At 42.0% G+C, this 17,489-nt stretch overlaps 1 protein-coding gene across 7 annotated transcripts in view; it reads right to left on the bottom strand.

Moving 5' to 3' along the window:
- The window catches only part of GREM2 (gremlin 2, DAN family BMP antagonist), a 40,256-nt gene extending 27,328 nt beyond the window's left edge, over positions 1-12,928 (bottom strand). For 4 of the 7 annotated variants that reach the window (XM_030035866.2, XM_030035867.2, XM_041128537.1 and 1 more), the window contains exon 1: positions 12,074-12,420. Coding sequence is in view for 1 of the 7 variants with exons in the window: in XM_030035864.2 (XP_029891724.1) it covers positions 12,794-12,825 (32 nt within the window). In the remaining 6 variants the exon portion in view is untranslated. Of the gene's footprint in view, positions 1-12,073; positions 12,421-12,621; positions 12,642-12,793 lie in introns of those variants that run through there. The other 3 variants (XM_030035864.2, XM_030035865.2, XM_030035869.2) reach the window with 3 other exon arrangements.
- Positions 12,929-17,489: the final 4,561 nt, after the last annotated feature.

Raw genomic sequence — 17,489 nt, 5'->3', positions numbered from 1 at the left:
TGCCACAAGATGATTTGGAGAGAGACTGCTGTCTCAACATAGCAAAAAGATGACTAAATAGTGACAAAGTAAATCATCCCTCAAAGATAAGTCAATAGTGAATAAGTAATTTTATCTGTCAAGAGTTAACATGCAATGAATACTTGCAGAGGTTACACAACATAAAATCTACCAGCAGTTAGATGTGAGTTCCCTGATATATGCTAACCAAGGAAGCCTACGGAGGAATAGATCCCATTTGACTTCTTGATGAAAAGCCTTAACAACAGCAAGCCGTATGTATAAACTCCTAGAAATGAATGATATCCTAAGAGATGTTAGCTTACAGCCAGATATCTTACAGTAAAGATGCACTTTGTAAGTATTTCTTAGGAAATGTGTTAAATTTCCATTTTAAAATATTTAAAAAAAACAGTGGGTGACTGAGGGGTATAGTTTATAATGGATAAAAAAAATCCTGAAGGTGGTTAAAAAAACCAAAACACTTGTTGAACCCCACACACACACTCTGAAGCCATAAACAGTTTCGAATTTAACTTGTAGTTAAAGCTGACAGACCACTGAAAAGCGTAACTCGCTTTTCACTTCTGTCACTATTTGCATTTTTCATTTTTCCACTTACTTACATAAAAGCATTAACCTGTTTGGATTTTCTTCTTGAATATACTTTTCAAGGTCTCATATATTTCTAGCATGGCATGATATCTGTCCTGTAAACTCTGTGAAAACATAGCTTATGATGTTTAAAACATTCTATTTAATTAAAAGAAATTAAGAGGCCTCCTAAAATGTGCAGCAGTTGTATATTCTGAAATCCAGGCTGTAAGTATACATCCCTTAAATTTTCCTAACTTCTTGAATAAATAGATCTTCTGAGGTTTCCCAGATAAGATGTATTTTAGATTACTTAGTCTATCCAAAGACTGGTTTTTGCCTCTCTGTGCAATTAGAGCTGAAAGTGCATTTATCTTGCTATAAATAAGGTGACTCTTAAAGAATGAAGTTCAGAAGTGTTAATGTCAACCCTTTAGTGGACATATCTTTGATAGGGTAACTCCATATCTCAAAGTACGTAGGTGAGTTTAACTCAAATATGAAATTAATTCTGACCTTTATAATATATGCAAGTCAGAAAACCTGATGGAATAATTCCAGAATTAAATTATATGTGTTTTCTCATAAAACCTAAGTATTTACATAGCTGTTTTGAAAGTTACCATTTAAATATGATGTTAACTCAGAACTACCCCCAAAATCATACAGAGTAAAAAAATATAACTGAAATGTTCCAGAACAATCTATGTATGGAATAATTCAGTTCATCAGAAGCAAATCCCCTCTTCCCTACTTTATAGTACTTGGGTTTAGGTATGCTGCTTCAAAAAAGAAAAGTGCAAGGGCAATTAGCTGTTGTTGTCTCTTTTACTACAGTAAAAATGTGTTTTACAGCAATGGATGACCTTGTATAAACCATAAACAAAAGCTTTGGATGTCGCAGGCTAGAAATGTTAAATAATGAAGACAGAGCAATACACTATGGGCAGAAATTCCCACTATATTGAAGGCATGGTTAACGGTGCCATTTTTTGAAGTATAAAAGTATTTTTGCATTGTCTTGAAGTAATACACTGTTCTACTCCTCTGTGCAAGAGTTAATTTAATCCAGAGTGTGCAAATCTGCATTAGAATTCACATCCTTATAGGCTTTGCAGCAAAGCAAAACATCAAATTTTTTTGCATCTACACATAAGGCCATGGCTATCTCTTTTACACACTATTCATATTTGCTTACATACACATATATCCCACTGTAATAAGTAGTTTATAATAGAAGCATTTTAGCCTTTAATACATTTTTTTTTATAAAGTGTTCAATGACAGTTACAGTTCTTACACCCTGTTAAACGACCTATAAGGTTCCGTTCAATGACAGCATTATACAATCACAGAATCACAATGGTTTGGGTTGGAAGGGACCTTTAACAATCATCTAGTCCAACCCCCCTGCCATGGGCAGAGGCATCTTTCAATAGATCAGGTTGCTCAAAGCCCTGTCCAACCTCACCTTGAACACTTTCAGCGATGGAACATACACAGCTTCTCTGGGCAACCTGTTCCAATGTCTCACCAACCTTATTAGCCCATGTCATTGTTCAGAAAATTTGGGAATGCTGGTCTTCGGGCTGTCTCTTAAATAGCAACCAAAGATCTTCCACACTTAGCAGCTGAGCCTGTCTATCTAGACTAGTAAGGCCACCCAGTACTAACAGGGTTTTCAAGACGCCATGCAAGGAGTCTGCACCTATGAGCATTGTCAGCTGGAGGGACATACAGTGTTGTCGACACTTAGATCAACATTTACAGCACAATTTCTGAGCCAGTTTCCCATAGATGGTGAGCGTACCACTTTAGACATGCCAGATGGCACAACGAAAGTCTGTAACAGAATTAAGACACAACTAACAGCAGCCAGGAGCAGAGCCAAGGGCAGGATGACCCTTTCAGCACAAGTTTAGACCTATGCCTAGCTAAAGTGACACCATAGGCAGCATAACAAAGCAGGAATACTCACAGAACCACTAACACTTTTAAGAGACTATTATCTGCCACCTCTGCCTTGGTCATGCAATGAAAGCAAAAGGCCATCACAGAAGCTTGAGGAAAGGTTTACAACTAGCAAGCAGACAGTACTTGTTTAAAACCAAAACTGAAGCATGACTGTCCTCAAAAAATTCCACCGGCATTTCTATCTGACTAACTGCTATATACCTTAGCAGTTCATATCATGCATCTAGAAGTTCAGCAGTTATAGTGTATTTGATGCCCAAATTAAAGCATCAGCCTTATTCATGGTAAAATAAGCCAGTTTTCAAATGTTTTTAAAGGAAAAATAAATAACTTGGGGCAAAAAAATCTAATTTGGAGCACTTCATAACCAAAGTATCTTAAATTACAGTTCACTTCTATAGAGAAACTAAGCCTCTCTTTAATTAATATAAACCTAACCATGCATATTCTAATATGACAATAAAAACCAATTAATTCTGCATTGTCCTGTAAACAGTAAAGATAAATCTAAACCCATGATAAACACAATGACAAATACATTTCAATATTCTCAACAAATACACCTAAATTTCAGTGTGGGGGAAAAAAACCCAACAAGCATGGCATTAGCATCTCAAGCTCCCTATATTTTAGACATTCAGAAAAAGTAACAGCTTAAGTCAATCACATTTGTCTGCTATCCAGTTATTTATATGAGTAAATGAAGCTGGCGTCCAAGTGGGGAGTTGAATTGGCAACTTGCCGCAGCCTTGAGTTACAATTTGTATATAATGGTGCAGACTGCAAACACTCTGGTTGTAGCCTATCTATGTGGATGAAGCTAAGCAGAAGAGTTCAGACAGGCAATATTCTGTTTTAATCAATGATAAAGCAAGATAGAGATTTCTTCAATCTGCAGGTGAAGTTGCCCAGGACAGATCTGCAGAAGAACTCGGTCCCCCCGTGACCTGAAGCTTGGACTGCCAGTAGAATTAGATACACAACAGTCTCCCTTGAGACAGGAAACCCTTGGTATGGACTTCTCACCCATGCATTTACAGTTCCACTGTCTGAACAGACCACCCAAATCCAAAGCGAAAATTCCCTCGGTTGCTGGCAGTCTCAGAGACTCCACAACACGCTGAGCTGTGCTATGGCCATGGTTACAACAGAGAGGCATGGACCATAATGAAATGGTAACTCAGCTAGCTGGGAAAGGCAATTTCCAGTGATTGCACAGACCTTTAAAGATCATTTTGGGTGGGAGAGGAATGCAGGAGAAATGAGATTATTCCTCCTCAGCACAACCGTGTTGAACAGGATGAGAAAGATTTCTTCAGACTTGAATATCTCAAAGCAGGTTAGCAGCTCACATTCACATCTTCTATGGACAGGGGAGGAAATGAGTGTTTTGGGGTGACTTCATGGCTAGCATACAAATCCATAAATTTCATACAAAGAGTGATCCTTGCTTTTTAGGCTCTTTTCTAAGAAATTTCAAAGCTGAGAGCAGCTTAGAAATGAACTAATTTCCCTAACCACCTATTTATCAAATAATTGTATTACCATACACAGCATTAACAGCTCACAGCAGTACCTTCCATAACTAATAGTGACTCCAACCTGCAGTTCCAACTAACTACCAACACGTGGTGGGAATTGTTCACTCGCCTTTTCTGGTGCTCAGAAGTATACAGTGAGTAGCTGCTCATTTCTGCAAGATACCTGCCATTTTGAAGGAGATGAAAACATCTACAATAGTAGCTTATGTATCGCATTGTGATTACGCATTCCCCTCTACTCTTGATATTTCAAAAAAAATTTCCTGTGTGCATTTCATAGCAAAATTACTTCATTCTACTTCACTGATTTGTAAGCAGCATTTGTGTCCATGTAAAAATGACCTCTTAACATGTATTTAGGAATGGAAAGTCATCCCTGTGGCCTTTTCTTTCTCCAGAATTCACCCTCTAGTTGAAACATTGGCCAAGGCACAAATAAACAAACATTAGTAAATACGAGACTGGACTGCCATTGCTTCTCAACAGTAGAGTCTGCCAATACCAGATATGGATCCAGAGACATTGCTGGGTTTGCCTCTTCCAGAATAACTTTTCCAAGGAGCTACACCCTCGTCTAGCTTGCTCAGATTCTGAAAAAATCACTGTTTATGACTGTGGCTATAATAGTTGACCTAACCAGAAGTGCCAGGAATCAAACCACAGACTTCGGAAAGCAACAGGATCCATAAGCTACAGACTCCCTATTTTGAGAGTCTATGTTGTGAGAGTCCCAATCCTAAGCCATGTGAGATGGCTATGCCAGGATAATAGTTCAGATTCCTCAAATCACATCCACATTGTTAAGTCTTTCAATGTCTGGCATGGTTTTAAATGGGCAACAAATCTGTTTGTCGGATAAAGTCTGAACTGCTAAACAAATAGTGATAAATTTCCTAATACTACTGGGCAGAGTGTTCCTGCAAGTACAACGTGTGTTTATCAGTTTCCCACTGAGCTAGCGTTGACTTTCAAATTTCCTTTAATCTTATTATAGTAAACATAGTACAGCTCTCTGGCAAATAAGAGTAACATTCTTCCTGTAATATCATATCCTTCTTTTAAAGAAACCTTAGAGATGTCCAGAAAAGAACTAGGCTCAACTTGGAATGACACAATAAACTTGTTTCCAAAGAAACTTAGGTTTTATAAAATATTAGATTTTATACTGAAAAAAACAAGACTTTTTATAAAGACAAGATTTGCAATTCCTGATAGGTCCTCAAAATACTGTTTGCATGTATCATACTTTTAAAGTCAGCTATTGAAACACCGACATAAAAATATTTTTCTAGTTGGAAGCAGTCTACCTGAGTTGAAGGATAAAGCAACTGGCATTTTGGATGTAGAATTCAGAAAACAGTAGACTGTAGCTTGTGAAGTAGCTTTTTCAGCGCTCCTTCAAGAAGAAAGAACATCAAGTGCAGACGACTTTAAAAAAAGAAAAAGCGGATAAAGAAAACCAAATGGGATTTATTATAGTACAATTTGTATTTAAAGCTTCTCTTCATTTGGGAGGAATTTATGGTAGACAAAGGTGGGATTTGTCTTACAGTTAAAAAAAAACCAAAACCTAGATTGAGCTGTTGAATAACTTTGTGTAAGTGACTGAAGGGACTTTGGGAACCTGAAAGCATGACAGTTTCAGATGACAGAAACTAGCTCAATTTCCAACTGTGTGCATTTGTCTTGCTTGCTTCAGGGTTCCTATAGAAAAAGGGTCATTACATATAACAAAAATAGCATACAGTGGTGCTATTTTCACATCTGCTGTGATTTCTGAATAAAATGAAAAATCTTCCTAATAATCAGTTTATGTTACATTTGAATCTTCAGCTTCAGATACCTTTAAGAAGTCACAAGTTCTGGGCTATGACTTTACTTAAGGCTCAGCTTCAGTAAGGAGCGGAAATATTAAAGAGGCAGATCAACAGTCTTTCCCTGCCTCCACAGAAGCCAAGGTGCTCATAATTTGTTTCAGCTTGTATGCCTTCACTCTTAAGAATATCTCAGCAAAAGCTGTTCTCACTGACAGATCAGGCAAAGTTTCCATAGGCTTCATTAATGAAGAATATAGACCAAAGTCAACAAACATGCTTAGTATAAAGCCATTGTGTGTAGTAATCTGAAAGGTGTCAGCCAGAGAACAAATTAAATCGAAATAGGAGCGATAGCCATCTCTCTACTAGGAGACTTCACTGGATGTATGCATTAAGTCATGCAACATGTTCACATACTCGCCGTCTTCTTTGCCTGTCAACCTCCTCTTGTTCCTCGCAAAGGACACTGAGCTCCAAATTATCTTGACGGAACAGGAACTGACAAACGATAGATGGATCATAACAAAAAACATGCCTAGAGCAAGGATGTCTGACATCTGAGAGCTGGGATGTTTTCATTTTGGATAGAAGCTCTGACCCACTATTTACACCCCTATCCCAAGCTCTCCCACATATTTTTAAATGACAACTTTCCAGATGTTATCTGTATGGAGACTGGCCAGATTTATGGGCAGGATCCCGCTTAACTCAAAGCCAAACTAGTGTTTTGGCCTCACTGGAAATGAGATTAGGTCTGAGATTTGCACCAGGAAAAAACCTGCAGTTTCATGCCAGAAATGGTCACACAGAATTTTTTTTTTTTTTTTTTATTTTTTTTTTTGGTTAGCACTATTGTAGAATATCAGGCTGTTGAGCATTGTCATAATAGCACTTAACCAGAGTAATAGGATAGACTAGACATGGCTGGAATCCACAACAAAACTGCACACAAACGAAGAAGGGCAGCTAGTTCACTTGTAGCATCAGCTCAATACAGTTTTCTAACTCTAGCAAGTGTTTGTACAAGACAAGGTCAACAACGCATTCTGCATGAGCTGTACAAATGCTGTTTCCAAGTTTTAAGAAAGTTAAAAATTGAGGAAATTTTTAAGATTTATTGCTGTCAAATCCACGGCCTGATGTTGTATTTGTGCATTGCCCATCACACTCAATAAAAACTAGTTCCAAAATGAAATTTGAAGGGTAAATAATCTATTTTCTTTTCCCAGTGTACTTTACTTCTCCCACTTCTTTAACACAAAATAGGCAAAAATAAAATCTTTATGAGATGTTTTGTATTTGAATGTATCACAGTTTTAATTTCCTCTTAGTTTCATCACAAATTATGGTTTCTTAAAATACTCACTTCGTAAACAATAATGACTTTGAAACTTTCTGGAATGAGAGACAAATTTACCTTTTCTTTCTATAAAGAAGCTTGTAGTAAAGAGAGTAGCAAGCACATTTCTATATACTACATATATTTACAGTATAACTAATTCTATATGGCAGTGTAGCCTCTACGAAAAACTGACCTTAGTAAATCCCCCTTAGTTTTATGACTAATCTAAAATATGCAGCTATAACTTTTATAGATACTATGTAGACAGCAACCACAGAAAAAAAATCACACAAAATCTCATGGATAAACATGGTTATGCCCAGAAGAAAAAAAAAAATGTGAAAAGTAGATGCTGTAAGATGACTTTTTGACAAAGACAGGTTACAAATGAAGTTGCCATGATTGTATCACACCGGATATTGAAAGATAGATTGCCCTCTGTTTTAACATCCCGGAGCAAGACAGATTCTTATGGTTTGTTTCCCTTTCTGAAACAGGCTTCAAAAATCTTCAAAAACTGGTAATAAAAGACTTAATGCACTGAGAACAAGAAGTAGTACGGTTTCAAGTGACATATCTATAATCTACACAACTCTTGTTAAAATCTACACCTCATCCCACAGAGAAGCTATGCATTGGAATAAGGTTTGGGGTAGATGACCTCTAGCAATAGAAATACAGCCATCTGAGAAGGAAAAGCTCTTCTGTTTTTCAACTCCTATTGTTCCAAATAGCACATTTTCGGCGATCTAAAAGCAGTCTTGGAGCAGTCACAGTGATCTTGAACAAGGAGGAGCTTTGTATCATTAATGCTATACACATGCAACCCTATGATTTCTACCACGATCCCTGTGAAAACATGCGTAGAACTGAAGTGTCGGTAAGAAGCCCAGTTTCTGCAGCAGTGATGACCATCTTCTGTCACTGACTAAGAAGGATTTGATTCCTAACTGCTCCAGTAATGTATTTTCTAGTTAGAAATGCTTTTATACAAAAGATAACGTTTTATGATTAACAAAATCATCCTTCTATTTAAAATAATTTTCACAAAAGAAGCAAACTAAAGAAAAACAGGAAAATGCAAACAGTAAGCCAAATCACCAAACAACAGCAAACTGAAAAGTTTGCAGCTTTAGAGTGGAAACTGCGGGGGGGGGGGGGGAGAGGGGACGGGGGGGCGGGGAGTTTCAACATTTTTTAAACAGAAGCTTTCAGTCTTAAGTGGCTGTTTCTCCCTGGGCATCACACATTCCCACCTGTTGGGGCAACTGGACTCCAGGGCCAGAGGATGTTTCCCATCATGTGCCGGGACCCAGAAGAACTGCCAGCACGGGCGGCACCAAAGCAATACTTCTTTCTCCAAAGCACTACTTCTGGTGCGTTATGGGAAATGTAGTCAACCGAGGTGCTGCACCCACGAAACACAGCACAGCATTTCTAAATGACAGTTTTGAAGTTTCAAGCCAACATCTCTCACCACTCCCAAATGCAATGAGGAACACAAACACAGCCTTGTGAACCTTTATAAGCAAAAGGGCTACAGCCAGTGACAGGCAAACAACCACAAAGAAGCACCAGTTGTCCTTTCCTAAACGCAACTGCTGTGTTCACATTCACCAGACAAGCACAAGTCTGCATTATCCAAAGTTCCCACTCAAAAAGTAGTCCACTATCCCTATGCCAGACTATTAAAAAAAAGGTATTGGCCATCTTCACGTAGAACTGAAGAGATCTCAGCGTATGTATATACAAGTAGGGCAGCCACAGTTTGTTGCAGGCTCTCCTGCTGAGCTGGGGGTATCTTTGCAAGGGGTGGGTAGGCAATGATGCACGAAGCAGGGAACTAGCCCACACCCTGGGAAAGACGGTTAGTAGCAGCTTCAAACTGCGCCGTGCATAGGTACTAGTCTGCTGCAAATGGACCAGGTCTATGCTAGCAGCTAGCAGAGCCCAACAGGAACAGACATACAGGGCAAAACATTTTAAGCACGGAAGACACTATATGCATTTTATAGGGTTTTACTTCAGGCTAGCTCTGGTCTGGTCCCACGGACTGAATTTCCAGCAATGACTAAAGTACATCTTCTAGTTTACATTCATCCTAAATGAATCCATCTGGCCCACCATGAGGTATATGGAGATGGACAGTAAGTGGGAACAACTGGAAGACTGGCGTCAAAAGTAGACTCCTGGCATGAACCACAACACTAATATAGATGCACAACCACGCCCACGAGCATCTGTGAGAGTGAAGGGAAAGACCTCTTTGTGCCGCTCTTGAAGAGACTCCTTGGATGTCAGTAAATCTGCACAGTGAATTGAACTGCTCAATTCTTGCCCAGTGACTTGAACTGCTCATTGAAATAATTCTAACAACTCAAGCATCGAAAATTGGTAAACTCCAATTTACCAATTCCAGATTGGAATTTACCAGTTTCTGATGCTTGAGTTAGAATTATTTCAATGTGAATTTAGTAGTAAGGTATAGAGCTATGAAACTGAGCAGTTGGAATTTACCAGTTACCAAATTTATCAAGGAAAACCACAGCAGGAGTAAACTATTATGAAAGAGGATGATCTGGATCTGTGTGATTTACACTTTCACAAGCATTGACAAATGGTGACTGAAATGAAGCGTTTTCCACTTTATCGATATAGTTTAGTTGGGAATTCAGATATTAATTTTTACCCTCACCTGGTATTATGGAAAGAAACAAAAATCTCCAGAGTTTAATTCTTCAACTTTCCTACCTTTGTTCTATTCCACATTGAAAGTCATGTTTCATGACAGCACAGTCCATTTGAAAGATAAACAAAAAGCAAATAGGTCAGCTAAACCAATCAGCTCAAAATCTAGGGTTAATGGCATTTATTTTTGTGGCACCCTTTTAGAGGTCTTACTGACGCTTTTTACTGACACATCTTTCATTTACTTATCATGCTGCAATGGAAGGCTGAGCAAACCTTGCCGCTACCAGACACACCTCCTCCCCGCGCACAAGAGCTCCGCACGAACAGCAGGCTGCAAGAGAGGCGAGAAGGCAAAATTCTACCTGCTAGGTTTCTCTCTCACCCTACAACAGAGATTTAGCAAACTGGTCCGCTCTCTTCAGCTGCACAGTAATCACGCCCAAATGTTCAGAGTTTAGGACTTCACTGCATGCCTTGGATGATGGCAGTTCATGAGCACCATGCAACAAAAGTGAGAGAGAGGTCCCTTGCTCGGAGCCTGAATACTGAGACAGAACCCTCCTGTCCTGGCTCTCAGTAATATGCAGATTGCTGTTCCTTGCTTCCATTCAATTATTTTCTCGGGGCGTTTCTTTAAAATCTTAGGGCATTCTTCTTCTTCTTTAACATTTGGAAAGAAACGAGGAAACGCCAGCCTGAGAACTAAGCACCAAGTTTAGCAAGCGAAGCATCTGCATTAAAATACATTGGGCATTCTAAGCAAATATTTCAGGCGGTGTGTACTTGGAGTTCAAGCAACAAACTAATCCCCTAAGGGAACACGGTATCTGTGTTGTATTGGCACCGGTGGGAAGACAAGACTCTGACGTGATGTTCATTTCTCCCCAGTTTAGCAAGAAATAACCTTGAAGCGGCCTGATAACCAGCTTGCTAACTGGGGCTCTGCACAGACACTGCTTGGTCTTGCACCTGCTGCTTCGTGATTCTCAGGAGGACTGTGGGATTCTTAACCTGGGGCTTTTCCTTGGGGAATCTCTGTCGTGGTCATTTGCCAGCCTGAAGTTCACCTGACTCTACTCATCGGGCTTTCATTCAATTTCTCTTTCGGAGAAAAAAGAGGTTTAACTTGTTATGAGCTGTTAATTTTGTCCTCAACAATCCACCGAAAGTTATATAACCACTTTCACAATAGCGTGCTAAAAATAAGAGTTGTTCAGCCAAATGCCACTGCAATTTTTTATAAGACCTGTGACTCCAATTCTGCAAGACCTGTGCAAGTCCAAATGTTTCCTTGGCTTTAGCAGAAAGTCAAGCAGGAGCTCCTTCTGAGACTGCCATGGGTTTGTATTATTATAATCCTCATTTGCAAGGGAAAAAAAACAAAAAACAACCCAGTGTATGTATACACATATATATATTTCCAACTCATGACTTAAAGTAATGCTATTCGCTCTTGGAGCTGATCCCTCGTGGCGTTTCATAACCACAAACCATCATTAACCCAAAGCAAAGAAAGAAAAGTACAAAGGGGCACAGGTTTCAAGCACGGGATGATTTTTTTTTCTGGTTTGGGTTTTTTTTTGGTGGGGTTTTTTTTTTCCTACTTGGGAGGGAGCGCGGAGACGCGATGCACGGCGCTGCCAACCCGAAGGGATTTGCCCATTCAGGTAACTTCCGAGGGCGCTCCCAGCAAAGCACCGAGACCCGGACGCTGCCGGCACCCGCCTCGCGTTAATTTCGTTACGTCCCCCCGGGAAAGGCCCCACGGGCGGACAAGCGCGGGCGCGGGACGCGCTGCTCCCCGCCGAGACCTCCGGCTGCCGCCGCGGCCGGCGGGGACCCCGGCGCGGGGCCGGGCAGGGCGGGGGCGGGGGCGGCGGGCGCGGTGCGGCGCGGTGCGGTGGGCGGAGGCGCTGCGGGGCGGCCCCGCGCTGCCACCGCGCCCGCGGGCTCTTGCGCGCTGCCCCGCTGCCTCGCGAAGGGGCGATGAGTGCGGGAGGGGAGGGGAGGAGGAGGAGGAGGAGGAGGAGGAGGAGGAGGAAGAGGAGGAGGAGGAGGAGGAAGGGAGCCAGCCGGCCGCAAGAGAAGCCAGCGGCTCCCCGGCCGCCCCGTACCTGCACGGAGGCGGGGAAGGGTCCGCAGCGCCCTCCGTCCTGCCAGCTATAGATCCCAAGAGGTGATGAAGCGGGGCGGCGGTCGTCGCCCGCTGCCGCTGCCGCTGCCGCTGGTGGCGGTGGTGCGAAGCCCTCGCCGGCTGCAGATGCCCATAGGCGCTCAGTTTTGGGGAGGGGGGGGGTAGCGCGGTGCGTGGAGGGAGCTCGGCGGCTTCGGCGGGTCCCGGCGGCGGAGGGGAGCTCGGCACTGACTCGGCGCAGGCACTGCCCGAGGAGAGGATCAAGCCCCAGCTTTCGATTGGCTCCGGTGGCCAAACAGCTCACACCAGCCTGCCCGCCCGCCCGCCCGCCCGCCGCCTCCCTCCCCGCCCGCCTCCCCTCCGCCGCCCCGCACGCCTGCGGCTCCGCTCCTCCCTGCCAGTCTCTCAACCTGGTGGCGGGCAGATCGACCCCCCTTGCTTTTTCTTCCCCCCCCCCCCCCCCCTTTTCCCTAATGCGACGCCCAGTCCCGAGCCTTTTGTTTGTGCGGGGACATTCTCACCCCGGACCTGCCAAAACACCCTCCTTCTTTTCGCATCTTCCTCCCGCGGCCGAAGGACCTGCAACTTTAAGCCTTCGTGACGTTTTGTGTCACGCTCAATATTCAGAGCCGTTTGTTCTCCGAACGTTTTAAAAAATATCCCTAGCTGGTAAAATTAAAAGCATGCAGCGCCTGATCACCTGAGGGCTGAATCCGAGGTGGGACAAAGCATTCTTTGCCTGAGTTTAGTTTGCTTTTCTTCCACTGTTCGGGTTCCTAGCCCCGTCTCGGTTAGCTACCCGTCAAACCATGGCACGCACAGAAAATAAAATCGGGATGCTAGCCTCCTCCTCCTGGGTCTAGGGTGATTCATTCGCAGCGGCTCTGGTTGGCGTTCCTTGGGGCATCTTTGGTGTTGGTATTCTTTTCGCTCGGGATGACTGAAGTGGCCCGTGGAAAAGGATTCTCCCTCCTGCGGACGTGCTGTAGTCTTAAGTCAAATCTTAGACCTGTCTTCTGGGCAAGAAGGCAATCCTTTGGTTTCAGTATGACCCTCTGTTTAAACAAGAATACAGTTGAACCAGATAAATAGGCCCTTTGGGTTTTCTCAGCACAGGAAGATGTTGTAATATTTCCAGTAAACATGTTGGCAAAATTGCTTATTGAAATTTGGGAAAACAAAATGATCAGTTATAACAGATGCACTCTTAATTAATGCAATGACCTGCATTTAACCGATGCTGTTGAATTAAGTGGCGTCTATGCCCATTGGTACATCAGGTGCCATTAAAAGTCAACATTTATCCAAAGCTGGCAGACTGTAGCGTTTGAAATAAGAGAATGGAGCTGCAGAGATACCTTTGCATGACAGCAGCGTGTACATTTTGACATGGTAAGCTCCGTAACATTTTTAATTGAACCTGTATTTAATTATTTTTTTCCCCCAAAATTGTATGCTGCTTTTCATTCTCTAGAAAGCCTGCACACTTTTGTCTCTTCGGGGCATAAAGAACTAGTTAAAAAAATGTTTTTGCTTATTTTTTTTTTGTTCAGGCAAAAGTCAGAAAAATAAAAATAGAAATGTTGAGAAATATATAAAACCAGACATATTTAGAAATATCCATACTTGGAGTATAATCCATCCCTCATTTTAAAAGCTTTATAGGCAAAACCACCCCTCAGTGAATTCAGCAGAGCTACACCTCTGGAACACAAGAGTAACTAAAAAAAAATCCTGTTTATTTTTCATTATATGTTTTTCCTTCGCATGTTGCCTATTTATTTTTCCCTGGGAGAAATGAAATTACTCATTTAGAGATCAAGCTACATTTCTGGCCATGGCCCAACAGGCACGGCAGCCACTGCATCTCCATCACCCCCCCGACACCTCTGCAGCGGGCGTATCGTTTCCCGCTCGCTCCTGCTCCAAATGACTGGCTGATTGTCTTTCAGTATTTCCTAAGTTCAGAAGGTGGTGCCTTCCTTCACCCTGACTTTTTCCTAGGAAGAATGCTTGTTCCTGAATCATTCTCCATTTTCAAGCCCTTTTTCCAGCCTCCCATGTTTCTCCCTTGACAGACGGATAGCTGTGCCAGAGGAAGGGGTACGGCCCTCCAGCTGAGCGGTTCTTGAAGCAAACACCATGGCAGGCTGTTCTCTTAGGCCTCCTTCTAGCTACTAGTTTTCAACCCTGCTATCTTATTATCTCTACACAAATTTTATCTCCTGCTTTGTATAATTTTGGGGAAAAGCTCCGAACATGCTACAGAAGTTTTCCTGTAATAAATTCTTTGTGCTCCTCCTTATAACCCAAGAACTTTCTGTGGCACAGGTGACTTGGGACTTTGTAAGATTTTGTACTTCCAGAGTTGCTACTTCCCGTTAGCCATTCTCAACATTGTGTTCGTTTCCTTCTGTGTTAGTCTGGATTCCTTTACAGCACTGATAAGTTTCCCTCTAGTCTTGTTCAACTTAATAGCTTTTAACCTGTCCGTTTTATTTATGTCTGCTTAAGTGCTTATTTAATCTTTTCGCTTATAACTATAATGACCTTCCACAGGTTACTATAATCCTAGAAGGTATGTGGAGAATTTAAAGATTTAAAAGTCGTTTGACTTCATAAATAATTTTTATTTTCCCATTACATGCCTTTTTTTAAAAACAGGAATGTTACATTTTCTATTTGATCAATGTTTGAGTTTCACACATATTCCTTCCCTGTATCTAATAGTAAGGCTAACTGAAACATTTTGGATTCAAAACAACTTTTTTTTTTTTTTTTTTTTTTTTACAATTTGGTTAATGAGAACTGCAAAGGGTGTTGATCTGACATAGAAAATACATAGCATGTTTGTTCTTTGCTCTGGTCTACAATTTGGTCCAGAATTTGATTTAGTTAGGTGTGTGGATTTTGTTTTGATTTTTAAAACTAAAATAGTTATATGCTGCAGATAGCAGTTACCTAGCAATATCAGTATAAAGCACATTCATATTGATATTACTGCATCTTTCCTCCAGTGTGAGTGCCTGACTTCTATTGTATGCTGTACTTAAACTAATAAACCAACCTTTTTACGTCCCCTGGCAATTACAGCGCCTGTAATTCAGCAAGCTGTTGAAGCATATACCTACTTTTAATCTGCAGATTTCACGACTACATTCTACTTCTGATGTGGCCACACTTCAGGAATGACTGTAATCCATGTCTTTTGTCTCACACTGAGACAACACACAAACAACTGATGCCCATCTCCTTCACAGCAAGGACCATATCTTTGTCACCACCGTTACAGAAACAAACTCAGTTCTGCTTTGCAGCCCTGAACGCAGAGCCTGTCTTCATCCGTGAACATGTCTGGCAGGAGTGCCTGGAGGGCACGAAGGGCTGTAGCACAGCCCCAGGGCCAAAGGAGGCCTGAGAGATGGTACAGTCCATCACGTACCCCAGCCTCATTCCTCTCCTGAGACATGGTCCACAGAGTTTCATAAGATGGAAAAGCAGAAACCTGGGAGAGCTGGTGATACCGTTATACAAATTTTCCCTGCTTGTAAAGTGACATATCCACACCGGATGAACAAACCGATCCTTTGTGCCAGGCTAGGCACGTATCCTCCTCTCTCAGGCCCTGACTAAGCAGCCAAGCTCTGTAGCCAGGAGCTGGGCTCAGTGCTCTCCTAGGAGATCAGCGTCCTGAGAAGCCTGAACGTCTGAGGGCCGGCATACGTTTCTGAGTCAGGCACAGCGGGCAACCCCACAAACTGCTTTCACTGCCTTCCATCCCCTGTGGTTCTGTGCAGTTCCTGCCTCTTGACTGACCTGCCCTACCTCGTTCTAGTCCTAACTTGTCTTTAACCAAGACTTTTAGTACAAGCTCTTTGATTTCCTGACCTTGCTCTTGATTTGCTCTTTGGTTTGGGGTAGCCTTGATTTCTCTCTTTTCCTGAGTGTCCTTTCAATCTGGAGCCTTGGGCTGGTCTGTCCTTGGTGACTGACTCCTGGTCTTGAGTTTCCTCAGTCTCAGTGGCTGGACCCACCCCAGTTACAGTCACTTCGCGCAAATATTCCACTTTTGGCTCCTCAATAACTCCCATTTAAAGCCATGCTGAATGGGAATTATAAAACGTGATATCCCACTGCTGACGCAGAGCGTTTGGCACGTAGCTTATCTGCATGATAATACAGCCGCCTGTGGAATAGGTCGTAGCAGCAATACTGGGTCGCGGCTTAGGAGAAGCTGTGAGAATGCAGGAGATTGTCGCGTCCCCTTAAAATTAATCACACTTGTCAAGATCTTCAACAGCTCGTACTGTTTTCATAGACAATTAGGCACCTAAATGCCTTTGGACATAGTGCACCTGTTTTTTTAAATCTGGAGTTCTTTCTAACATTGTGGATTCAAGCCAGAAAAGCACTCTAAGCAGTGGTAATTTGGATCCTGTTTTTTCAGTACTTTATCTCTGCTATGAAAGAACAACTCTAAAATATGTCTCTACCTGAGACAGGGCAACATCGCATCCCGGGACATGAGTAAATACTTCATCCAAGCCACAATAATGAACTTTATTAACATGGATAAAACAATTCCTGTTAAAAACACCAACTTTGGGTTTCACAGCAGACATGAATGAAACTTTCTCAGTCTTGCCTGATTCTGACTTCAAATATAAATTACTCTGCATGCTCCTTAGAAGGAAAAGAAAGTGCTAGCACCTTTCTCTACCTTTATCTTCTTTCACTTCATTCCCACTAAAATGTCATTTGAGCCAAGCTCTATCCAGATGCCCTGAGCCCATCTGTATGTTCCGGGAACTTGGGCTTTAGGTATTTGAAAGTTGCCTCTCCTTTGTGGGTTTTCTTGGAGGAAATGATTGCTCCTCACACATCTACCTTTGGAAACTCTCCAGAAGGCTCACAAATTCAGTTTACCAGGTTAAAAAAGATGAGTACACACCGGGCCTGAAATAAAATCCTTGACTGGAATTTTGTTCCGCCCTGGGGATGATTCTTACTTAGCCTGGTGAAGGCTTAATGATACATGCTGCCATAGTGGTTTTGAGGAGATTGTGGTAAGGCAAGGGGTAACTAGTGAAGAACAGAAAAAAGCAGAGGGAAGGAGGGTATGAAATGTTAATGCTGTCATTCCCTTTTAACACGGAATGGGTCTGTAGATATTCACTGGTCCTTTCTCAGAACATGGCAGCCCAAAGCGTGCTTCTCAACACTATTTTTAAAGCTGTGGTTCCTTAAGTCATGAACCCTTTACAAAATCCTTGAATTCTCCAAAATAGTTCAAGGAACCTGAGCCACCTAGAACCCTTTGAAAATTGCTCATCTAGAGTGAAAGCAGTGATCTCATATGCCAAAGCATTACAAATGTCCAGGCCTGTATTTTCTGT

Source organism: Aquila chrysaetos, chromosome 13 (genome assembly GCF_900496995.4).
Source record: "Aquila chrysaetos chrysaetos chromosome 13, bAquChr1.4, whole genome shotgun sequence".
Taxonomy (NCBI): Eukaryota; Metazoa; Chordata; class Aves; order Accipitriformes; family Accipitridae; genus Aquila; species Aquila chrysaetos.
This window is presented reverse-complemented; position numbering and strand designations above follow the sequence as displayed.